The sequence below is a fragment of the Apiospora aurea genome, assembly GCF_038362705.1.
Source record: "Apiospora aurea strain CBS 24483 chromosome Unknown utg000008l_segment0_segment0, whole genome shotgun sequence".
Classification (NCBI taxonomy): Eukaryota; Fungi; Ascomycota; class Sordariomycetes; order Amphisphaeriales; family Apiosporaceae; genus Apiospora; species Apiospora aurea.
The window spans coordinates 5,188,944-5,213,245 of record NW_027117395.1 but is presented as its reverse complement, the minus strand read 5'-3'; the positions used below and the strand labels follow the sequence as shown (position 1 = coordinate 5,213,245).

Genomic DNA, 24,302 nt, shown 5'->3' with positions numbered 1-24,302 from the left:
CAAACTGGCAAGGCTTTGGCTCTTCGCTTTGGAATGTCGGATCCACGGATGAGGAGACGGCACTCATCGTGGCAGTAATGGTCACAGGGCGTTGAATGGAGAATTCCGAGCAACCAGACCCGACTCACATCGAGAAATGAAGTGAATATAAAAGGTACTGGTTCTCTTCCTCTAAAGGCCTCCTTCTCGTCCACCACAGACAACACAGATCAACCACTGCCACCACTTACAAACACTTCTTCTCTTTGCAAGCTTCTCGCTTCTACCCCCCACCCCCAACCCAACCACCAAAATGCAATTCTTCACCACCCTCCTCCTGGCCGCCGCCAGCTTCGCCGCCGCCGCCCCTACCGAGGGCGCCTCCGAGAACGCCGCCCCCAAGCTCGAGGCCCGCGCCTACAGCGGCGACATGACCTACTACACCGCCGGCCTCGGCGCCTGCGGCCAGACCAACAACAACAACGACGCCATCGTCGCGCTGCCCTCGCACTTCTTCACCGCGGCCAACCCCAACAAGGACCCCCAGTGCAACCGCACCATCCGCATCACCTACAAGGGCAAGTCCAAGACCGCCAAGGTCGTCGACAAGTGCGCGGGCTGCGCCGGCAACAGCATCGACGTCACGCCTTCCGTCTTCACGGCCCTCGTCGGCGGGCTCAGCGCCGGCCGCGTCCAGGTCACTTGGGACTTTGTCTAAGCAAGCGAGAGGGGCTCAGTGGCTCCGATGGCGAGAGTCTTTCGTGATCTCGGCAAGCCCGTCTTGAGAGCTCGGGCATGGTTGCACACGAACCAAACGGAGTCGAGGAGACCGCAAGCATCGCCAGACATTCGTTTCGCTGTCTATACATTTCTTCCACTTCATTCGTACATACTTCGATGATACTGTCACGGGGAGGACGCTTGGACGTTGAGGAGGACGAAAAGAAAAAGGGGGGGCAAGCCACCTGGGAGCGGAGTTCTGTCCTGCCTGCCCTATGGGAAGTTTTCGGGGGCATTGCTCCAAGTTCCCACCACGATCGCTCAAACACGTAAAATTCTTGCTAGCCCATGTCCATAGTCAATCAAAAACATCGGCGGCTCACTTCTTCTCCATACCTTTAATGTGCATGCGTTATATAAGGCTTCTTTGTGTCAGTACAAAGAGGGGGAAGCTGGATCCGAACAGATTCCGAAAAGAGGGGAAGCTGTTGGCGACAGGTTCGGTTCCTGACAGATTCCTACAGAAAACCGACAACCAGGCTGCAGGTAATGTCTCACCTCAGCTCTGGTTCCTGTCAGCAAGGCGGGTGGTTCGGCGCCCGCCGTGCTGACTGCCAACGAACCCATGGGGCCGCTGCTACTGAATCAGTGCGGATGGGTCGGCATTTCTTGCCCTTTTGGTTGGGCCAGTAGTAAGCTGATGGTAGGCATATGTACAGATTAGGCCATCGACATCTTAGCAAGCCTTAGTCAGATATACACTTGATGCACCAGACAGTATCCCCCATTTGCAACATCGTACGACTTTCGATGCGTATGCGATAGAAAAAGAAAACCCCGATGCCCAGCAAAGCCCAATGCATGAGAAAAAGCAAACAGCCACATGGATCTGTCGCATACCTTGCCAGGGAACCCGTACCTCCTCACAGCTCCTTCTCCCGAAAGTAACTCGGCCGCCCGTCCACCTCGACGACCTCCATCCGAGGGTCCTCCTGGAAGTCTCCCATGGGCGCGCTCATCCACTCGCCGTCCGCCATCAGGGCGACGCTGCAGTGCCACGGCGTGGTGAAGCCGGTCTTGGTGTTGAGCAGGCTCATGGATATCTTGTGCTCCCCCGTGGACTGGTGGATCGAGAGGCGCAGGTGCTTGGGGAAGGCGTGCTTGACCGCGCCAGCGAAAGCCTGATTAGTGATCCCCAGTGTCAGTCTATCTGCTGTGCGAGGTGAGGCAATGACACTTACGTAACCCCGGACCAACATCTCCTTGGCGAGGAACTTGACATCCCTCTTGTACCCGTTGCTCGTCCGGCCCTTGCCCCGGGGGAAGATGTACTTGAGGTCCGACTCGAGAAAGCGCTTGTACCCGCAGTAGGTCAGCCGGGTATCGGTGTTGGTGGCGATCTCATGGTCAATGTCTATGTTGTCGTCGCCGTACTTGTTCAGCAGGCAGCGGCGGAAGTTGGTGGCGTTGGCGACGTAGCTGATCTCGTTCAGCTGGCCCTTGGGCAGTGGGAACTTGACGAGGTCCTGCAGGCGCGAGAAGGCGATGTGCCTAAAGCCCTTCTCCGCCGCCATGGTGCGCAGTGCCTCTCCATAGGCCCAAGTGTCGCGGTCGGGTATGCAGAGCAGGTCTGCGTCGCAAGTGGCTGATTAGTCGGGAGCCATCCTTAGGATCATGCCGAGAGAAATACATACCGTTGTAGACAAGCCCGTCCGAAATGATGAGCAGCTTGGCGCCACGTGCATAGATCTCCCCTATCCGGACGCACATGGTGTTCAGACGGTCGAGCGCCAGCTCCTCGGCCTTGTCCGGTAGGATGCCCAAGACCTTGTACACCTTGTTTGCCGACTTGAACGGGAACGCGGGGAGGCACATTTCCACTGGCTCCCCCGCCGCTACGAACTGGTCAATGACGGAGAGGAACTTGGGAGTGCCCGCGGCCAGCCGGTGCGCGGTGTCGTCGAACTTGTTGGAGGCATAGCCGAAGATGGTGGCGAGTATGGCGGCCGAGACGGGCGAGTGCGGGTGCGGCTGCTGCGCGTCCGCGGAAAGGATGGAGGAGGCGCAGTCCGTGCCGCCGTCGGGAACAGACCCCATGATGTGTGGTGTACCCTTGATTCGAGGAAGCGCATTTATCTCTTATCGTGGCGCATGCCGTCGTTTGCTTTTTCTGGGCCAGGGCCAGGTAAGGTTGCTTAATAAGGAACCGAATGCTACTTGCCTACGTCCCGAGTCTAAGCGGTGCAGAGTGCGAGGCTGAGCAAACTTGAGCAAAGGCGTGGCGGATCGGAGTTTGCCTTGCCCAGGACGGATGGAGGGGGTTGTTTGGTTAAATGGGAGTTGCATCGGACGCCTCCATCCGATGTCGTGGTGGGATCATTCTAGCCAGTCACCCTGACTGGAAATGACGATGAATGGACATGGATTCTTTTAGAGAGTCTTGTTTGCCCTCCCATCTGTCCGGACGAGTCCCGGAAGAATGATGAAGGGCCTTGTCATGCGACCAGCTGATAAGGACAATGGCAATAGGGGAAGGCGCTCGTCACATGAGCACCTCTTTGTTCGCTCCTTCCCGTACTGCATCTGGATGCTCTAGAACTTCTGGATTTGCCATTCCACACAGAGATCCTTTGACTTGATTATCCCACGATGAAGCTGCGTAGAGGCAATTCAACAGTGTCACCGGTGCCGTAGTCCCATGCTTCCGAGTCTATCAGGAAGCTACAGATTGACAGAGGAGCAGAGACCGGCTACTGGCTTTGGCAAGAGTGTTCTGTTGTTGATTGGCACCACTGCCTTTTGGCGTGCCGAGAGCAGGCTCCCTCATCTCGCCCGAAAACAATCCAGAGTTCCAATTCGACATGGTCAATCCAGGGCCTGTCTCTTCTCCTCCAATTGGCTGCATTTGAACGGCTATGCAATCGTCGTATCCCGCGAAAGGATGTATGTCCCTCAAACAGGAGGCACTCATGCCACACGGGACCGCCAACGATGAAGCTCCTGGGCCTCAGCAAGAGCACCAGTTTCCGCTGCATCTGCCATCTCGAGACGCGCGGCTGGCATGTGCACGGAAATTTGGCCAGTCAATTGGTTGGCCATATCTGGAATGTTGGCAACGGCATCTCAGGGTTGTGCATCCGATGCAACATCATCGTGGCACCCGAAAGAGCCCCCTCGCAAGTAAACATTTTGAGGGACCTTCCACCAACGGCCTGTGGCACTTTCGAACGGTACTTTCGAACGGATCACATGCGCAACCAAGAGAACGGCACTCGGGATTACTCAATGCATCATCTGCTTCTTATCCTTTTCTACCAGGTGATCGAGCACATACGGTTCTTACAGGTGGAGCTCGGTGCCTGCGCTGACCTCTAATATGGAAGACTAAATGCGTGCTTACCTGAGCTTGTCGACGAGCACATTTATTACCTTGATGGCGGTCGAGGCCCTCTGGCTCTGGGGGGGGGCTTGTATCTCGTTGCTAAATCTTACCGAAGCACGGTGGCGGATTGATTCCTAGACCTTACGATTCACCAGAGCCGATCGAGGACAAGACATCATGTGGAGTCTGAACCCGTGGGCCAGCGCTGCGGCGCAACCCCCGACGATCAAAACAAACGAGATCTTCCCATTGCACTACCTCGATAACAAGATGGGTCGGCTTTCGCTCGTCTTGAGCCAGACGCTGCTGTTCCATTCCGTACTCGATCCGACGAAGCTGCACGATGGCCTCGTCAGGCTGGTCTCGAATGGTGACTGGCGCAAACTGGGCGGCCGACTCCGCAAGCAGGTGAGCATCCTTCATCAACCAATGCGATAAGCCTGACTTCCGAGTTCATCCTCTAGTCAAATGGGCTACTGGAGCTCCATGTGCCGAGAGAGTTCACGGCGGCGCGTCCCGCGGTCCTCTTCAGCGCCGAGACCTTGGACATGCCCATCAGCGAGCACCCAGTCGGAGGCCGACTTCCACGAGCCGAAGCAGCAACAGAAGAGGGCAGTAGCAGCAGGGGCCCGTCTCTGCATCCCGGGTCTACCGAGTTCAAGGAGTTCAGCGTCGGCCCCGGCTGGTGCACCAAGCAGGACGACTACCTCTGCCGCGACGACCCCGTGCTCGGCCTCCGCGTCATCGTGTTCACCGACGCCACCGTCGTGTCGCTCGTGGTGCCGCAGGTGGTTGCCGGCGCCTTGGGCTTTCAGTCCATCTTCAAAGCTTGGTCGGCGGCGTTGCTTGATGGGAACGCCATCCCACCGCTGCTGGGGGTGCGAGAAGACGTCATCGACAGTATCGGAGGAGAAGGCCAGACGATGGAGTCGTGCGCTCTGCTTCCAAAGGAGTTGAAAGGTTGGGGCTTCGTCAAGTTCATCTCTCGGCTGGTATGGAACATGTTTTGGCGGCCCACGGTCGGCTCGCGGTCCATCTGCCTGCCGCGCCAGTTCGTGTCGCGGCTGCACGAGCAGTGCATCCGGGAGGCCGAGGCGGCAGCGAACAAGGACGAGGACGGCCAGCCGGTGTTTCTGAGCGACGGGGACGTTCCTGACGGCGTGGCTGATGCGCTTCGTGGTGCGCGCGCGGGGCGGGACGTGACCGGCCTTGGCGTCGAACGCCGTCGACTTGGTGGGTCGGATCCAGAGCCTCCGGGATACTGTCGCCGACGGAGGAGTGTATGTGCAGAACCTGGCGGGCGCCGCATTCACGGACATTGGCGTGGATCTGGCGATGAACCGGCCGCTGGGGGAGGTCGCGCTCGCGATCCGCGGCAGCATCCAGGAGCAGGCCACGGAGGCGCAGATGCGGGCGCTGATCGGCATGTACAAGGCGGACGCACTCGGGCAGCAGAAATCGCTCTTTGGAGACCCGGAGGCGCAGCTGGTGATCTACAGTAACTGTACCATGTTTGACCTGTTTAACGTCTGCGATTTCGGGGTGGTGGTCGTGAAGTCATCAGAAGCAAAGACATCTCCGTCTTCCAAGACTGGCAGCGACAATGACGCCACCATGAACACGCCACCGGGCAAGCCTGTGTACATGCACTGCCGCTCGGTCGAAGACAGTCGGTTTCATAGGGATGCCTTCTTCATCATGGGCAAAGACCTGCAGGACAATTACTGGACGACGGCCTTCATCTACCCCGAAGACTTTGCGCCGTTGGAGGATCACATGGAGCAGACTTGGGAACGAATTAGATAGAAACAAGGCTGGACAATTCTAAAGGAGCTCAAGGTACATGATTGGTACATGTCAATCCGCAAGCCTCGTCTGCGGTGGTGCCGCTGCAGGCTGTAGTCAGCTACATCGTGCATCTTATGCCGGTTTCGTAAGCCTACCGTCTGTTGCAGCAAAGAATGATGGAACCTTCAATGGCTGCGGAGCCGTGCTTTTGACTTTGGCTGAGCTGAAGCAGCTTCCGATTTGCGTTGAGGCGATCGTTGCTGGACTCAACCCAACATATAGCGCTCGCACATAATCAGATGAGACATGGATAGGCCGTCATTTGATTCTAGGCAAGTCTATGCATGGTTGTTGCTGTCGGGAAACAGAAGGCTCGCAGCCTGGTCGGATGGCCTGGCCAGATATCTTGGCCAGGTGTTCGTCGGAGCTGGGACACCATCAAATGACATCTGCTCTGAAGTGTCAGCTTACTTGAGATGGAGAGGAATACTGTAAGATGAAAGCCCCGCTTCTCCCATGTGGCACCTCCGATAGGGAGGGGAGCAAACGACCACACGCAGCCTTACACGATCACGTTGGCTGGACTCAGCTAAACGTTCGATGCCCATTCCATTGGTAAATGTTACGATGCGACGACACAACTTGGAGACGTCTGGCTAATTTGGCGTCCTTTCGCTCTTGGATCTAGACTGCGGCAAACGGCTGCAAGCAAACCTCGATCTCATTATCACTCTGATTACATTTTCTGGTCATCGCTATGTATGTATGTCGATGTCTTGTCCAACTGGACTCGGTGTCGGCTCCAAGGCCGGCGACAGCTCTCGGTCGGGGTAGTTGGACTGGTGCGCCAGGACTTGCACATTGGGCCAGCCTTTGCCAGCTTTGCCAGCAAGGTGGGTTGGATTGTCGACGCCCATGCGGAGACGGGCACGCATATATCGTATGCAGGCTTGCCAGGCTTGCACCAACATCAAAGGCATTGGCGAATCACGGCTGGCCTCCATCGCCGTCACCGCTCTAGGAGGGTGGTGGGCAAACGGCTGAACACGCACGTATGCACACATACACCGTGGATTCGAGAACCTCGTACTACACAAGCCGGCACGCCCATCTAATCACGAGCTGGAAGATGATGGCGTCGGCTTCTTCCTTCAGTCCCTCCTCCTGCGGATAGTCCCTCCTTCCCTTCCCCCTGACGCAACCCTGCAGAAGAAGGTTGGCTTTTGGTAGGAATGCGCCGTGGCGGGTTGGGGGAGAAGGAGGAGAAGGTGAAGCTATCTTTTTACCTCTCGCCCTTGCTATTAGTTCTGGCTGTGCCCCCTTCCTCGAGGTCGAGACCCGACTCCCCTGTAGACGTCAGACCCTCGTCAAATCCTACAACCTTTGCAAGTGCTGACACGGGCTCGGGCAGCCGCTGTAGATTTAGATAAAACCCGATCCTCAGTTGAAACGGGTGCCTGCCTGTTTGCGTTGCAGACAAGTCGGCGAAGTCATTGACACACGCAATGGCACATGTCGAAGACGGGAACGAGAGGCACAAACAGAGGATGGCGGGGGGGCGCCAGCAGCAAGTGCAGGCGGGTCCACAGTTCATGCCACCGCTGGAACACAGGCCTCCCCGCCCCACGGATACCTGTACGCTAGCGACACCAACACCTACAACAACGCCTACGGCAATACGAACAGTCAACAGTATTCGTATGCCTCGCCTGTGTCGCCAGCGCTGCAATGGGCGCCCGGCGGTGACATTGGAGCCCAGTTCGCGGGCTACAACAACACCGCGGGTTACAACGGACAGCAGCAGCAGCAACAGCAGAAGCAGCAGCAGCAGCAGCAACACCACCATGTCTCCCCAGAACTGTCCTCGGCGGGGTTTGGCGGGGTGGTGGGCCAGCAACAACAGCAACAAGCATCGTCGACATTCAACAATGGCCAGATCCCACGATCTGGTACTCGCCCCAAGCCCAGCCCGCTCCAGTTCGAGGACAGCAACCATGACAACATGTACGCATCGCCCGGCCTCTCGACCGGCACCACCTACGCGCCCCTCGGCACCCCCTTTCAGTACAGCCGCGTAGACTCCGAGGCCCGTCTCCTCCGCTCGCAGCAGCACAAACAGACGCCCTCGACAGGAACCGCACCATCGCCTGCCTGGGCCCAGCAGTCGCCGAGGGCGCCGCCGCCCTACGCCGCCTTCCTCGCGCCGCCCAAGAAATGGTACCAGCTGCGGCAGGCCTGGATCATGTACTTCTTCTTCTCCTTTGGCCTCCTGTGCGCCGTGGGCCACCACCTCTTCTACAATTCGCTGGACGGGAAGCCCGCCGTCGACCAGCTGACCATGCTGCGCTACGGGACGGCCCTCGCCTTCGCGGCCAAGGCCGGGTTCCTCGCTTGCATCATCACGGCCTTCCGGCAGCGCATCTGGGCCACGGTGCGCAACAAGATCTTGAGCGTGGCCGCCATCGATTCGCTGTTCGCCGCGACCGAGGATGTCGTGGCGCTCTTCAACCTCGAGGTCTACAAGAAGGCGAGGATTGCGATGCTTCTGGCCGTGGCTGCTTGGTAGGTCTTGCTTGGATGCCCATCTTCTGCCTACCTAGTATTGGACTTACAAGTAGCAGGCTCGCCCCCATTGTCATCATCCTGACTAGCAACACGCTCCTGGTGAAGTCGGTCAATGAGGTTCAAAACACCACATGCCCAGGCATCCGGACGCTCAACTTCTCTCAAGAAGAAACCGAGGACTGGCGCAATCCCACCAAAATCGACAGACTCATTGGGACTTCGCTGAGCACATGGAACACGACCAAGAATCCGAACCTACCGGACGGTGCAGAACACTGGTTCGACTACTACACCGGTAGCAGTAAGCAATTCCAACAAGTCGCCACACTCGCCACTTTCTTCCAGCAAGTCATGACCCCCACCGATGCCGCTTGGGAGATCTGCGGCAACGGCTGGAACTGTAACTACACCATCAACTTCACGGCGCCCGGCTACAAGTGTACTGAGTTGGCCAGCGATGCTGGATCGAAACCGCGGCTGGGGGAGAACGTAGCCCCTTTTGGGACCGAAGTTCTTCTGCCTGCGGGAAACAACAGCTACCACGTTCACGCAACACCGGGCGAGTACTCCAAGATGCAACACCCGACGGTGGATATTGGCGGCATACCGATCGACGCGGAGGGAAAGCCCATTCCCAACAGCGAACTGCCACCCCATCTTGGCGCCTTTCGCACTGAGCCAATCATCTGGTTGGGGTATTCGGTCAGACAGGGGCAGGACGCGAAACAGCCAAACAACGACACCGAACCAGGTTGGAACGAATCTTTCGTCTCCAAGATGTTCGCATGCGAGCACTACGTGGTGGACTACGAGGTGGATTTCAGGTTCGAAGGCAAGGAACAGTCGACCACGGTCAAGAATCGGACCTTCCTGCACCCCGTGCTCGACACGGTCTACCAGCCCGGCACCGAGGCCAACGACGGCACCGGCGACAACATCACGGCGCTGCCGGAGGACCGTTATGTTTACCCCAACGACACGGGCCCGTACCGCCTGCTGGCCGCCTACCACTCCCTCGGGGCCCACCTGCGCGGCATCATGAACGGCACGGTCAAGTCGAACCCCGTCAACAACCCGATTGTGAACTCGGACGCCCTGCAGACGAAGCTCCTGGACCCGCGCAGCGACTGGCTGCCCTACGCGAACCTGCCGGATCTGGTGCAGTCGTTCTACGAGGACATCATCCTGTCGCTCTTCTCCAACCAGCAGTTCCTCGCCGTCGTCTGGGCCAAAAAGCCCGACACCAAGAGCGGCGCCACCACCACGGGCCCCAAGAAAGGACCCGACGGCATCGCGTTGGACAAGGAGGACAAGAAGGAAGCGGCGGATGCAGACCCTACCACCTTGTACAGCTGCACCAAGTCGCGCTACGAGAACCGGTTCAAGTACGTCGAGTGGCAGCTGTGGAGTGTCTACGCTTGCGCGATGTTATGTGCCCTGGTCGCCATGGCGCTGGGCACGGCGGCGGTGCTCGAGAACGAGGGCGTACTCCGCAACACCAAGTTTTCCAGTATCGTGGCGGCGACGCGGGGGCCCGCCCTGGAGAAGGTGCCGTGGCGCGAGGACAACCACGGCGACATCACGCCTGACGTCAAGAAGATGCGCGTCGGGTACGGGGTCGTGCACCAGTCGTCGCCGCTGAGCGGGGGCGGGGTGGCTGGGTTGGGTCTCAGCGGTAATGATTATAACCCGAGGAGGAGCGCGATGGTGAGCCCGGAGCTGGTACAGCAGGGGTTTGGGGAGGAGGTCCGGTACGGGTTCGGGCTTGAGGGGGATGTGAGGCAGACGCGGAGGGAGGGGAGCTTGTTCCGGGGGAGGTAAAAGGATGCCTTCTCCGTGTCACGACGACGACTTGCTTGGTTTTGGCATTGCTGGATATTTAGTTAGGTAGGCGCTTGGGGGTGATTGGTTACTTTGGCGTGGGCAATCCGGGATACCATTTGTCGGTCGGTTTCTTGATCTTTCACAAGTCTGGAACGGAAGCAACTTATTATCGGGCTGAGATTTAATTGGTAATGTTTTCAATACGAGATACTTCTTCTCGGTCAAGGCGACGGCGGGCATGACGATGGCTTCTAGAGGCTGTCAGATTGCTCTTGTACGTGGACAATGGGGTGGAGCTGGTGGCTGCCTAGCCGTACAACTTCCGCCAAGATAATGACATGGGGCTTTCCTATTTGGATGCATATGTGCTAGACAATACCGTCATAGACATCATGAGGAGTCATCAAGAAGCCCTTTGTATGATAACTTGATTGAATATTGTATCGGGACGCCCGAAGCGACATCAATTGAGTCGGCGTGCTGGATTTGGCCGAGAGCGCATGCAGCATCGTCTGAATGCGGCAAGCAGCACAGGCTCCTTCGGCAAGTAAGAAATACGAAAACCTTCGAATTTGCTTCTTCTACGATGCCGTGGGACTGCATGGAGATCGTACGTCCCGGGTGAGAGGTTGGCAGTGGGCGGTGTCAGGGGTGTCTCTGTCCACGGGTGGATTTGCGTTCCATCATGGTGTGTTCCCACCGGTTGGTCTGTCGGCCCACCAGCAGACAAGGGAAGGGATCAAGGGATCTCGGTTCAGAATCTGGCGGTGATCCGAAAAGATCAGCTTGATGGGGACTTTAGATATTGAGGATCTCGGATATTGATGCCATCGGATTTCGCAATCCGCAAAGATCAGGTGTATTCGGTAGTCCAATCGATGCATCCAGTTAGGCCGGCTCTTGCAATTGCTGTATCCGTTTTCCAACTTCCGCGATTTCAGGGCGGACGGTCCCAGTGCCAGTGGTTCTTGGGCGCCAATGCCAATGGGCCAAAAGATCAACCGCCAACGGCGCTATGCTTAGCCACAATGTGGCTGGTATTGCCCACCACCACTACCGCTCAAAGTGCCCGATGAGTGCACCAAGATCTGCCAGAACTCGGCCGTGACCTCATGCGTTACCCGACCGCGGCAAGGTGCAACCATCCACCGCAATCAGGTAATCAGGTCCCATCTAGATCGCTTCGGCTGCTGTGCGACATCACCCCTTATTTGCGCTGCCCAAACGCGCCTACAACAAAAAGCAATGGCTGGTTCTCGTGACGATCAGGCACGGGCCTGACTGCCAATGAAGCGATGAGGTGGCCGTCGTCTCATCTCATCTACCCCCCTCACCACTACGCTTCTTCCGTCTCCGACTGGCTGGCAGGTCGGCCAGCAAGGTTTCGGCCAGTCCTGGCTCTCCATTGCCCGTTGGGTCGCAAGACAGCGGCTGCGTTATGACAGATGGGTTCAATTGAGCCATCAGCGAAAGCAGGTAAGCAGGCCAAGTGGCCTGTCTCGTCACTCTCGTGTCAGGGGACGAGAGAGACAAGAACAAGAGGTGGGCAGGGGCCACTCGCAAATGTCGCTTCGTCCATCGCTTGCATCGTCAGCCCTGACGGCTTGCCCTCACCTTGTCTCCCCGCCGTCAATAGGAAGCGATGCCACGGGCAGGCAGTGGGGTTTCTTACCGCTGCTAAGGCGCTGGGTGGTTTTTTTTTCTCTAAACCACAAGCGCGGTCAACACACTGGTAACTGCGCCAGAGAGATTCCCGAGGCCCTCTTCTGGTCCTCCCAAGCCTCCAAGCCCCGCCGGATCCAATGGCCACGATAGGCACCACTTGTCTCCAGTCGCGGGACCTGGTCGCTCTTCTTTTTTTTTTTTTTTTTCTTCTCTCGTTCCTCAATCGAGTTGGAGCCAAGATTGGCAGACTTGCAGTGCGCACCGACCTGCGACCCGGGCACGCCCGCAAGACCCGTCATCCGTCGCTCATCCCGTCCTCCCCGCCGCTACCTACCTGGTTTGGACGTCTGGCGGTGGGCGATCTCCCTCTTTTTGTCCAACATTCCCCCTTGTGCATCGCATGGTAAATCCTGCGATCGGCCATTTGATCCTCTCGGCTGCTTACTTAGCTTCTTAGCTCGGCAACGGTTGGTCCCCGTCCGTCCTCCTTTCACCGCACACTGTACTGTAGATGCGTGAAAGCGCGCGCGATTTTTTAACCCTTCTCCCTTCCTTCCTTGCAGCAGGGCGAATCAAGGACCCTTGCAAGTCGCGACCACCTCGATCCGCCTTACACCACTGCCCCCTTTTTCAGGTGTCGATGTCAATGCAATGGTGAGTGGTGGGCTGGCCTCGCTCTGTTTCCGGGAGGGTGTGGTCTGGCTGGTGGTGTGCTCTGCTTGCTTGCTGCTGCTGCATTGAGATCCAACCAGCGCCGTGTCGGCAATCGGATGAGGACAACAACACAGCGCCGATTCGATGTGTGTGCATTGCATGTGCTCGTGGTGATTGTGAGGGTTGGTCGGGTCATGCATACGATATACGCTCGATCACATCATACTGCGTCTGGTCACACAGTCTCAGACACAAATCCGGGGGAGATTGAAACCTGATTGCGCTGATGCGCTCCAAACGTGACTGCCCTGCTCGCACTTCCTGTACGCTCGACGTACGTTTGCCCTACTTTCGCTTCCTGTCCGTTATGCGAAGAATACACACGTCCCATCCGGCTTCCTCACGCTGGTGCCGGTCAACCGCTGCAACTAGGCCTGACCAGTTGGCTGGCAGCCAATCGCCGCGGGGTCCCCAATTGGAAACGGCCTCTGAATGGGCGGTTGAACGAAACAACATGCTGCTGCTCCCCTAGCAAAGTAGCACTGTACGGCTAAAGCAGTGTCTCTGTCTCTTACTGGCTTGCTCTGCGGCGGCGTATCACACATCATGGAAGCAGAGCGGGAGGCATTAAGTAAGAGGCACCCTCCCGCATCGTCGTGGCGTCTCCGACTCTCTCCATAACCTTTTACATGTGTTATACTGTCGGCAAACAGTGAGGGTCATATCTTGGAAGATCAAAGCTGCTGCTCCCCTGTCCCAGTCCCAGCTCCCAGCTCCATTGTAACCACCCCACTGTCCCGTAAGGCGATGAGAGCCTCCTTTTAGTAGCATCCCGAGTTCCCAGTCCCAGTCCTCCGACACCTCAGAGGCTTCCTTGCAGCGTTCACCGCCAGGTCGCACGCGCATACACACGACGCTTTGGTGGCTGGTCTGTGGTCTCAGCGTTCGCTTTAATAAACCGCCCTGTCTCTGTCGCATCGCATCGCATTCGCCTGCCTTGTGCTCGACTTGCATTTTCCGGTACACGCCATATCGAATTCCTCGAATTCCTCGTCATTCCTCGTCATTCCTTGTTGCTTCCTCGGCCCGCCACAGCGCACATCACATCCCACCATGCCCGTAGAGACGGTAACGATTATTAACAATTCGGGGAAGATCATTACGAACGTGAGTTTGGCCCTACCACCCCTTTCAGCACGTTTTCCCTGTCTGCATTCTGCACATCTCACTGCATTTACACTGCACGCGCGGTACACAGCTGCAGGGCACCTCGGCTTTCCCGTGCACTGCCCCGCATTACGTCCATTACTCCCCAGCTCACCTTTGACTTTGTCACACACTCAATTTCCTCAAATGCCTTACCTTCAGCCCATACTTACTTAGTGCAACAGGGCAAGCACCTATTCGGCCTATTCAAAGAGGCCAAGGCGTCCTACCAGGAGAAGAAGGCCGCCATCAAGGTCGAGCGGGCCATCAAGCGCAGCAACACCATTGACGTAGCCCACACGCCCGAGTACTACGATGACGTCGAATACCTCAGCCAGGGCGGCCGCCGCATCTCCTGCGACGATGCCGCCTCCGTCGCCTCCTCCCGCCGGAGCCACCGGTCCAGCCACTCGCGCGCCCCGACCATGCTGACCGAGTCGAACCTCAAGACCCTGAGCGAGGTGTCTTCGGTGACACCCTCCCGAGCCCCGACCTCCCGAACCGCCACGCGATCCCAATACAACAACGAGATGGCCCTCGGCAAACCGAGCCTTGCGCGGACGAAAACCCTGCCGATGGAGGTCATCGAGAGCCGCAGCCTCTACGACAGCCAGCCGACCATGCAGCCGCTGACCCGCCGCTCCACCGTCGACCCGGCCGCCGTCGCCAAGGAAGAGAAGAAGATCGACATGAACATGGCGTACGGCAGCATGCCGCCCGACCTGGCGGACCGCGTCGACCTCGACCCGGCCTACAAGGCGGCCCAGAAGGAGCGCAAGGCGCAGGACCTCGCCCACAAGATCGAGGGCCTGCTGACCGAGGCCCACTGCATGCACCACACCGCCAACCACATGATCGCTCATCTCCAATCGAATCCCGAGGCCGCCGCGGCCGTCGCACTGACGCTGGCCGAGCTCTCGGCGCTGCTGGGCAAGATGTCGCCGGGGTTCCTCGGCGCCATCAAGGCCGGCAGCCCCGCCGTCTTCGCGCTGCTGGCGAGCCCGCAGTTCCTCATCGCCGCGGGCGTCACCGTGGGCGTGACGGTCGTCATGTTCGGCGGCTGGAAGATCGTGAAGCGCATCGCCGACGCCCACCAGGAAATCTCGGGTGCCGGTGCGCCGCAAAGAGTACCCATGGCCTTCGAGGCGTACCCTGCCTCCGCGGCGGGATCGCAACGGACGGTGCGGCAGGAGCAGTACCCACCTACGGAGCGTAGTGCGTCCGTGTTCGACGAGGCGCTCGTGCTGGAGGAGGAGCTGAGCAGCATCGAGACGTGGAGGCGGGGCATCTCGCAGGTCGGCGCCGACGACGAGAGCAGCGTCGATCTCGAACTCATCACGCCCGAGGCCATGCACAGCCAGTACGGCGGCGACGATGCGCGGACGGTTCGCAGCGTGCGGACGAACAAGACGTCCAAGACGCACAAGACCTCCAAGACCGACCGGACAGAACGTACAGAGAAGACGCACAAGCCCAGCCGCCGCAGCAGCGAGGCGCCCCGCGGCGACGACTACCACAAGAGCAGCAGCCGCACCGTCCGCGATGGCGATTCTGTCGCGGGCAGCGAGCGCAGCCACCGCAGCAGCCACAGCCACCGCAGCTCGCAGTCCAAACGGACGGTCCGGACGATCGAGGACGGCAGCCGGGACCGCGAGCAGCACAGCTTCGAGGACCTGGTGAGCAGGCCCAAGAAGGACAACATGCTCAAAAACCTGTTCAAGAAGAAGAGGGAGAAGGACGAGCGGAGCCGCATGGAGTCGGTCATGGCTTGATTTTTGGGTTTGCTTCTGGATATCATCATTCTTGCTTTTCTTCTTCTGTTACAATATCTCGGGGACTCACGTCTTCCATCATCATCGTCATGTTTGGGGAGTCGGTCATTTGCTTTTTGGGGGCGTTTGGGAGGGTCAGGCAGGCGGGCATTTCTTTTCTGGCATTCGTTTGGATATTTCGTCATCATGATCATCGCATATTGCTCTTCACGAGGGACGATGGAATGAGAAAACAGGAGAACGAGACAAAGACAGATGTGGGAGGAAGGACAAGTGGTCTCTCTCTTCCCACCACGAATAGATACACAACTATGGAACATTATCATCATCCTATATATGTTTGGTGCCTGACTTGTTCTGCTCTATTACAAGTGAATGCTGTGGCTTACTACTGTTCCAGTCAGGCCTGAACCAGCAACGAAAACCTGTTGGGTGGAAGCTGTGCGGTGGTGCGAGAAGGGCTAGCTGCAGCCGTTTTGGTGGAACTGGACGCGACGACGTGCATGCCGTGGTCATGGTTCTGTGACATACGAGCTGGTTGCATGGAAGGGGAACAAGTCGAGACGGGCAGTCAGTCGAGTTCGTTCAGGAGCGCGTGGCCTGCATGAAGCCAGAGAGAGCTTTGTTCTGCATCTTGGTTTCAATTCTGCTCGCCCGTCTAATGCTCGCCGAAAGAAGGCGTCTACTGTCGATCGCGGACATGTCCTAGGAGCTTGCAGGGTGAGCAGGCGCCCGGTGGTGGCCCAGGCGCCAAGTTGGAGAGAAAGAGGGCCTTGCAAGATGGCTGGAAAGCCTAGAACTGTCCATGGACGCCGAAGCCCTCCATTGCTGTGGACCTCGAGTGCTCGTAACAGACGACGGCATTTGCGCTCTGGTTCCCGGAATATTTTCTCCAAATATGAAGTCTCCACCCGTCGATCCATTCGTGGAGAGAAGGCCTGGGCCCGGAGATGGGAGATGGAGAGCGAGACGCCCAACTGAGGCAGCCTGCGCAGAGATATACGAGGTTTTAATTGAACCGACTCGAACGGCGGAATCAATAGGTAGATGAAGTCGAGGTTGAGGCTCAAATTCCGCACACACACACGCTTGATCTGATCGGCATGACAGACTGCGGCACCGTTGGGAATCAGGAACAGGAACAGGAACAAGAACCTATTTTCAGACGCCAACCCGTCCGTCACAGACGCCAGTCTTCTATCCGAAACAGGGATTGCGAGACAACCATCCCAAGAGACAACCATTCCAAACTGTGAGCCAGCAGCTCGCTTTGCTCACTGGCTGTAAACAGAGCACCCAGAGAAAAGTAACAGCGTGCAGTTGACAGATGGACTCTTGCGATTCGTCTGACCTGCATCGACTGCATGTATACCCGAGTGCCTTGTTTAATAACGTGTCCGCGAATGAGGTCGACGGAGCCGTCTTGGAGCCCCCTCGCATATGCAGCATCTACCCAACGCAGGCACAGTCAGATCATATTCAGCTTCAGTGATGTCTCTGAGTGTACCGAATGTACAGTGCCTGACACGACATTTTGTCACCTGTAATTTCAAACTCGGGCGGCGTTTGACCTGCGAAGCAACCCAGCCGCCCGGGGGCCAGCACCAACAGGCCACCTGAAGCTACCGAAGCACCTGGAACCTGAGAGCATCCCCGCTAATCTTAGGGCGCCCTCCCCCCCCTGCTAGCATCGATCCGGTCAAGCCAGCAGTCAAGAGAAGCTGACCACGGCGAGAGTCCGTCAGCAAGCAGACTTCCCGGACCGTCCATCCCAATTTTTTGCGTACAGACTCAGGCACCAGGCTTTTCTGACTATTGGATATATTAGGTTTCCTGCTCGTAACATGGTTATGAATAGACGATACCAAGACTCCACTGCTGCTTCAGATTGACTGCCCAAAAGATGACAGAGCATGAAGCCGTTCTAGGCTTGGCCCGCCAGTATTTCTTCTCTTCCAGCTGCCCCCAAGCTGCCCCCAAGCCACCACCCTACCCTACCTGCTTTAGACCATCCATCCAATATGCCGGCCCCTGAGGCCTGCCAAGGATGACGGCGGGAGCTACACGTCTGCCCGCCGCTCCCCCATTCGTCCGCTTGGGGCCCCGACCTGACCGCTGCCAGCTCATTGGTGCTTCCTCCGAGCACCGCCCGTTTCAACCTGGGCATACCCCTGGCAAACCGCAACCCAATCCGGCATGGCACGCTGGAAAGAACTGCGAGCAAAACCCCCTGAGCCCCTCCCTGCCCGAAGAGAAAAAGAATCAATGAGTGGAAGCATGAGGCTTGCAGGGCATCAAACGTTAGTCGCCGCTGGAACAGGAACGAGGGAGAGCTGTCCGGCTAGGGGTTGGGGGCGACAAGCCAGCAGAAGCTGGCTGTATACTGTAGGAAGAAAAATAAGAACCGATGGCAAGCTGCGGGAAGTTCTCTTGAAGTTGTCATTACAACCTTTCCAGCGACTTCCACCCACTCTCTCTATCGTGTCCTTCTAGTCCCTCGTTTTGGTTCGGCCGGTCCAATTTAGAAACATTGACACTTTCAGCGAAGGAAGTAGCCGGGCCTGGCCAAATCACGCAGGAAAGCCCAGCACGAACCCGGATTGGCACGACCTGCTAATTACATAACACTACGGTACCGCCCACCTTTTTCGAACCGAGAAAGAGACAGAGAGATCGAACCGTTCCCCGAATAGCCTGGTCGAAGCTTTCCCAGAGTCACATACAGCACTACCCACAAAACCTGTTACGAGCGTGGGACCCGTCCGCCCACCCAGCGTTTCTATTCTAGAAGCGACCGAACGACTAGAATACCGGAAATCATGGCTGGAGAAGACGGCGGCGGCGGCGGTCCTGCGCCTGCTGGGCCTGGCGCGGGTGTCCATAGCGGTGACCACGTCCCGGCTCCCATCGTCACCAACGGCGAGGCCATGGACATTAGAAGACAAACATCACATCAGTCCAGCAACGGCCAAGAAGAGTTCCCTCTATCACCACGCGTCCATACACCAAATCCCTTCAGCCGGAAGAACACCAGCATGGATATCGACGACTACTTTGTGAGTGTTGGCTTGCATCACAGAAGCATTCCCAGCTAACACACCCAGTCCGGTCCCCGCGACCTCCAGAAGCACTCGAAATGGCCGCTCTTCCTGCAGATGCACGGCTCCATCCTGCCCAAGATGGTCGTGCCGCTGCTCTGGGTCGGGGCCTGGTCGACCATCATCACCTGGCTGTCGCTGACCGAGACCATCCCCAACGTGAACCTGAGCATCAGCTCGATACTGCTGACCGTCACCGGTTTCGTCGTCGGTCTCGGCCTTAGCTTCCGCAACTCGACCGCCTACGAGCGCTACGCCGAGGGCCGCCGCTACTGGAGCCAGCTCACTCTGACCTGCCAGTCCCTCGCGCGCGTCTACTGGGTCAACACCAAGGAGCGCGAGCAGTGCAGCAAGGAGGATCTTCTGGCCAAGATGTAGGTCCTCGTCCATGATTCATTCGAGGACACTTCAGCTAACCCCCCCAGCACCGCCCTCAACCTCCTGACCGCCTTCGCCGTCGCCCTCAAGCACAAGCTCCGCTTCGAGCCGTACACCTACTACGAGGACATGGAGGACCTCGTCGCCCACCTCGAGACGTACGCCCGCAGCGCCACCCAGGACGACGACGTCTTCAAGCCCAAGAAGCCCAACGTCTTCAAGGTCGTCGGCGAGCACCTCGGCATCTCCTTTGCCGCCTCCAACCCGCGCAAGATCATCAAGAAGGCCCAGAGCCCGCTGGGGAACCTGCCCCTCGAGATCCTGACCTACCTCGCCGCCTACACCGACGACATCATCGGCAACGGGCAGCTGCCGATCCCCATGACCCAGACCATGGCCTGTAAGTTCTTTGTCTCTGTCCCCGGTGTGAGATCCCTGACTGACAACCCAGACAATGGCATGCAAGCCCTCAACGACGTCATGACTGGCACCGAGCGCGTCCTGACGACGCCCCTGCCACTGGCCTACACCATCTCCATCTCCCAAATCACCTGGGCCTACGTGATGCTCCTGCCCTTCCAGCTCATCAAGGACCTGAAATGGGTCACCATCCCCGCCGCCGTCTGCGCCTCCTACATCATCCTCGGGTTACTGTTTATCGGCCGCGAGATCGAGAACCCCTTCGGCAACGATGTCAACGACCTGCCGCTCGAGCTCTACTGCCAGCAGATCGTCCAGGATCTCGAGACGGTGTCGGCGCGTCCGCGGCCCCGGCAGACGGAGTGGGTGCAGAGCTCGCGCAACAAGCTCATGTTCCCGCACAGCGAGTCGAGCTATCGCGTCTGGGCCGGGCGGTCCGAGGCGGCGATCCGGCAGGCCCTGCGAAGCCGGCCGCATGCGCAGTACGAGAAGGAGACGGTCAACAGCACCGCCACCACGGTCAAGACCGAGGACGGCGCCGACCGCGTGTAGGGGAGGTGCTCGTCAAAGCAAAGCAAGCAGCAGCACTGCCGCACGTCCGCCGTTCTGGTCCAGCTCCGGCCAAAGCGATTCGGGAGATGCATGCGACTTCAGCATTCCCCGAACGCGTCTCTCCTTCTTTCTTCTTCCCATTTGAGCGATAGCGTTTCGGTACTTACACACATCATCGAGCATCTGTTTTTAATCCGGGCGGCCTGGGTGGGGCCATTTTCCATTCCAGTCTTTTTTCTGTTGTAGTCATTCGGTTCGGTTGGGGAAAAAGGCAGGGAATCAAAAGGGACATATCTTTAGCAAAATTTGAAGGGTTCGGAAGGCATCGGGGAGGTACGAAAACACTACAGATTGGAATCGGGTCTGGCTCTGGCTCTGGCTCTGTCGCTGTACATGTATCAACCGACAGACAGAAACGCAGTACAACATATCAAGACTGAAATTGGCTTGCGAGTGATGAGTTTGTTTGCGGGAGTGACGTGATTAACGAAGATGAACTTTGACGTGGGGGACATCGTAGGTGCAGCAGTCAAACAGCCCACTGTTGACAGGAACCGGTCGGAAAAAGAAAAGATAAATGTCTCTTCCTCCGTCGCATCCGCCAGCCCGACAAAACCGCAAAAAGAGAGAATCTGATTGAATCAGATGCATCAGGAATTGAGCCCGATGCGGGGGTCGAACCCGCAGCCTTGAGATTAAGAGTCTCACGCTCTACCGATTGAGCTAACCAGGCAAGCGTCGAATGCGAAATTCGTATGATTCGATGTTGAGGCTGAGGTGGCTTATTGGCGTATAACAAAGAAGTGGTCGTGGTGAGCGGTGGCGTGGGTGGTGACGGACGGTGGAGTTTGGTGGTTTGCTGTGGGCATTGGCCTTTGTGCCAAGCCGCTGGTGAGGGGCACTGCACTGGAAGCTCAGGGGAAGCTATCGTCGCTTCTCAATCCAAGACGTCCGCAACCTTTCGATATTTACTCACCGAGTGACAATCAATACGAGCATCTTTGGACAACGTCCAAGTCTTGGATGCCGGATAAATGCGGAGAGCTGTATAAGTATATAGTCGATCACAGTTAGAGTAAAGGCTCTGATGGACTAAAGAACTGGTATCAAGCGATGGAGTCCCAGGAAGTGACGCCCACTACTCAAGCAGGAATCCAATGTCAGCACTTCAAAGATTAGTATCACACGAGCAGAGGTCACGTTTAACAAAAGGGACACGATCCATATATGCACGGATAAGTAAGGGATACAGCAACCGGTCCTCTTCGCATAGCCGGAAAACATCCGTATTCTGTTTTTATCTCCTCTTTTAAAGTAGTCCGATCGGGATCGCACCGGGGAAACCAATTACGGAGGACCATCCGGGGATGCCGTTTGCCCATAAGCCGCTGCACCCCCCTACGCTGCCAGCCCTCAACTCGAGTTCAGAAGCAACTCTCTTCTCCTTGCGCCTCAAGACGCTCGGGGCTGTTCGCAGGGGCAACATCGTGCCGTTTTGGACACCGTCCAAAAACGGCGACTTGGAAGCCCACACTACCATGCGCAAGACTTTGGCCAGGGAACCGGGACCCGACTACACAACAGGCGGCATTCACTATAGAGTTACGAGATTATGGCACATTACGAAGGATTAGGATAGCACATTGTTTGACGCAATCCTGCTGGTTTGCTTATGGGACTTGGGCAAACTGAGGCACCTATCTTGCCCATGGATGTCGAGATGCCTGGAACGCCTGAGCCAGTGCCCTGTCATCGCCAAGGGGATCTTACAACTGCGTACGCTGAGAAGAGGCCTCTAATCGATTTACTGAGACGGGACACATTAGAAATAAATTAATCCAAGTCTTGCGAAGGAAATGTGCTGTCAACTAATCTATGCATGTGAGGTGGACGTGAACGTGGGCCGTGGACCGCCAATATCGATGCCTCAGCCAGATGTATGTATGTAGATTGATTGATTGAGATTGATCCAATCCCTCTGAGGTCCTACTTGTACATGACTTGGTACACTTGAAAAATCGAAGCAAACTGTCCTGCACAAAGAGCCATTGACCAGTTCTGCTTCTTCTTCCCTCCCCACAAACCGCATCCTCATTCACACACCACCAGCGCACCATTGCAAAACCAACGTTATCGCACCAAAGCCGATTCTCCAAGCAACCGCAGCACGATAAAAAATGGCCTACGCTGACCGAATGACGAAGGACATGTCGCCTCGTGCCCACAAGTGGTACGAGGCAGTTCGGGACCACGTCCTGATCCCCAATGATGGCGCCGCACACGCCGTCAAGCTTGAAGACCTCTTCAAGAACCTGGAGTCCTCCATCCTCCAGGGATTCTACGACAAGGGCTTCCGGCCTTTGGTCAGCTCCGACGCGTTCCACTGGGCCGTCGCCAGAGCTGCCTGGAACGAAGGTAAGTAAGCCCCCGACACCTGCCAGCCCACTTTGAGATCCCAGAAACTGACCACCCCTCTCCTTCTAGTCGAACGCGCGAAGCCGTGCCCCTTCCTGGGCCAGAAGCCCCAGCTTTACGGCACCCCCTGCTCCGAGTAGTACGTTCGTCATTGGTACCTCCGTGTCAAGACCGAACTCCATCTGTCGGGCGAGAGACGCACGGTGAGCTCCTCCTCGGAAGCCACCCCGGTCGAAGTCCGCGGCATGCTCGCCAAGAGAGTCCGCCCCGAACCGATGGTGCTCTCCGAGGCCTGCGAGCCCCTCGTCTGGCCCGTGCCCACCATCCGCCAGCCGCAGCTGTGCCTGGGCCCCCGAGGTGGCATCGAGGAGACCATGGTCGAGGCGGCCAAGATCCTCGGCCCGGAGTTCACCTTGTCGTGCTCCTACGGTGGCGGCCAGCCCACCCTCATCACTTTCGGCCTGGCTCCCGGCGTCGACGCCAACGATGAGCGGGTCGTATCGCGGGCTCGCGGCCCCATCGACTGGCTCGAGGACTGGTGGGTCAACCTGCTGGAGCGCGACACCAACCTGGTGGCCCACCACCAGCTTCTGATGCGCGAGCGCTTCACGCGCCCGCACAAGGACGTCGCCGGCCGCGTCCACGCGGCCATAGAGGCCATCACCTTTTTGGAGGAGGCGGGCGCCAAAATGGCAGAGCCCGACGTCGTCAAGGCCCGCAAAGCCCAGCAGAACGAGATGGACACCTGGGCCGAGGGCTTCGCCAGCCTGGGCATGTCCCAACAGTCGGGCTGGGAGAACCGGGCCCAAGCTCTGGTCGACTTCGTCGAGAAGGGCCACCCCCGCGTCACCGTCCTCACCCGGGAGGACCGCCTGCGCGTGGTCCAGCGACGGCTGGCGCGCGAGAACGCCGTGGCCGCCGTGAGCAACCTGGTCACCTACCTGGTAGGCCAGGACAGCGGCGTCAGCCAGTTCAAGAGTCCGCTCAAGAACTTCCTCTGGAACGGCACCAGCAAGGCGCCCTTCCTGGACGACATCTCCGACCGCACCAGCGTGTTGGAAAAGGTCTGGTCCAACGTGCCCGAGCCCAAGATGGAGCATACCCTGGCGTTGCGGGACGTTGTCATGTACGTCCAAGACGTGCTCGCCCGTAAGGCCGGCACCATCAGCGAAGCGGGCCAACGCTCGTTGGCCGCCTCCATGGCCGCCTCGACCCGCCGATCTGGCTCGGGAGCCTCGACTGTGCGCCCCGATGTCCAGGGCAAGAGTCGCAGCTCCGGCTCCGCTGCCTCGGTGCGGACGGGAAGACGGCGCAGACCGTCGGCAGCACCGCAAGTCGTGCTTCCAGCGCCGGTGCCCCCAGCGGTGCCCCCAGCGGTGCCCCCAGCGGTGCTCCCATCGTCGTCTCCAGCGACATGGAGCACCTCGGACAGCTGTTCCAGGACGTCCTCCTGGTCGACTCTGCGGGCCCTTCTCGTTCGGGCGCGCAGTCGTCCCTCGGCGGTCCTCCGTCCACCATTTCGAGCCCCCGGGGCCCAGCCAAGCCCTCGGACTCAAAGTCCACCAGCGGCTATTGGTAAGCTTTCGAGCATCCATCGCAGATCTCGGACAGCCACTCGGAAGAAGCACGTTCCCCGGCGGCACTCGTTGCTTCCCTTTTTCTTTTTCTTTTCTTTTTTCTAGTTGATACAAAGCAGCCCCCCAGGGAGGGCAGATAGTCTAAATTGATCGACGTTGCTTGATAACATCGCCTCCCCTCTTTCTTGTTGAACGTGACCTCTCGCCGTTGTGATAATGACATGTTTGCTAATTATGCTTTTTGGCTCGTGTGTTCTCGGTACTAATCCTTCCACCCAGCAGAAACAGTTCCTCGGCCACGGGGGCC

General features: G+C 57.9%; 7 protein-coding genes across 7 annotated transcripts; 6 read left to right on the top strand and 1 right to left on the bottom strand.

Annotated features, from left to right (window-relative positions):
• Positions 1-292: 292 nt before the first annotated feature.
• PG986_013075 (RlpA-like double-psi beta-barrel-protein domain-containing protein-containing protein) lies at positions 293-697 on the top strand (the record flags this gene model as incomplete). Its single annotated transcript, XM_066849297.1, has 1 exon — positions 293-697. One exon carries the CDS (start codon positions 293-295, stop codon positions 695-697), a length of 405 nt encoding a protein of 134 aa, XP_066695993.1.
• A 925-nt stretch (positions 698-1,622) lies between these two features.
• Positions 1,623-2,796, bottom strand: PG986_013074 (ABC1 transport; the record flags this gene model as incomplete). Its single annotated transcript, XM_066849296.1, has 3 exons — positions 1,623-1,880; positions 1,941-2,344; positions 2,394-2,796. The coding sequence occupies 3 exons, from the start codon at positions 2,794-2,796 to the stop codon at positions 1,623-1,625; spliced, it is 1,065 nt and encodes a 354-aa protein (XP_066695992.1).
• Positions 2,797-4,258: 1,462 nt separating this feature from the next.
• Positions 4,259-5,887, top strand: PG986_013073 (lysr family regulatory protein; the record flags this gene model as incomplete). The annotated part of the gene is made up of 3 exons (XM_066849295.1): positions 4,259-4,451; positions 4,580-5,280; positions 5,330-5,887. 3 exons carry the CDS (start codon positions 4,259-4,261, stop codon positions 5,885-5,887), a joined length of 1,452 nt encoding a protein of 483 aa, XP_066695991.1.
• A 739-nt stretch (positions 5,888-6,626) lies between these two features.
• Positions 6,627-10,255, top strand: PG986_013072 (uncharacterized protein; the record flags this gene model as incomplete). The annotated part of the gene is made up of 3 exons (XM_066849294.1): positions 6,627-6,632; positions 7,563-8,431; positions 8,488-10,255. 3 exons carry the CDS (start codon positions 6,627-6,629, stop codon positions 10,253-10,255), a joined length of 2,643 nt encoding a protein of 880 aa, XP_066695990.1.
• A 3,435-nt stretch (positions 10,256-13,690) lies between these two features.
• Positions 13,691-15,555, top strand: PG986_013071 (uncharacterized protein; the record flags this gene model as incomplete). Its single annotated transcript, XM_066849293.1, has 2 exons — positions 13,691-13,744; positions 13,969-15,555. 2 exons carry the CDS (start codon positions 13,691-13,693, stop codon positions 15,553-15,555), a joined length of 1,641 nt encoding a protein of 546 aa, XP_066695989.1.
• A 2,819-nt stretch (positions 15,556-18,374) lies between these two features.
• On the top strand, positions 18,375-20,003 carry PG986_013070 (uncharacterized protein; the record flags this gene model as incomplete). Its single annotated transcript, XM_066849292.1, has 3 exons — positions 18,375-18,611; positions 18,660-19,027; positions 19,079-20,003. 3 exons carry the CDS (start codon positions 18,375-18,377, stop codon positions 20,001-20,003), a joined length of 1,530 nt encoding a protein of 509 aa, XP_066695988.1.
• Positions 20,004-22,180: 2,177 nt separating this feature from the next.
• PG986_013069 (uncharacterized protein) lies at positions 22,181-23,997 on the top strand (the record flags this gene model as incomplete). The annotated part of the gene is made up of 4 exons (XM_066849291.1): positions 22,181-22,418; positions 22,488-22,557; positions 22,627-23,567; positions 23,678-23,997. The coding sequence occupies 4 exons, from the start codon at positions 22,181-22,183 to the stop codon at positions 23,995-23,997; spliced, it is 1,569 nt and encodes a 522-aa protein (XP_066695987.1).
• Positions 23,998-24,302: the final 305 nt, after the last annotated feature.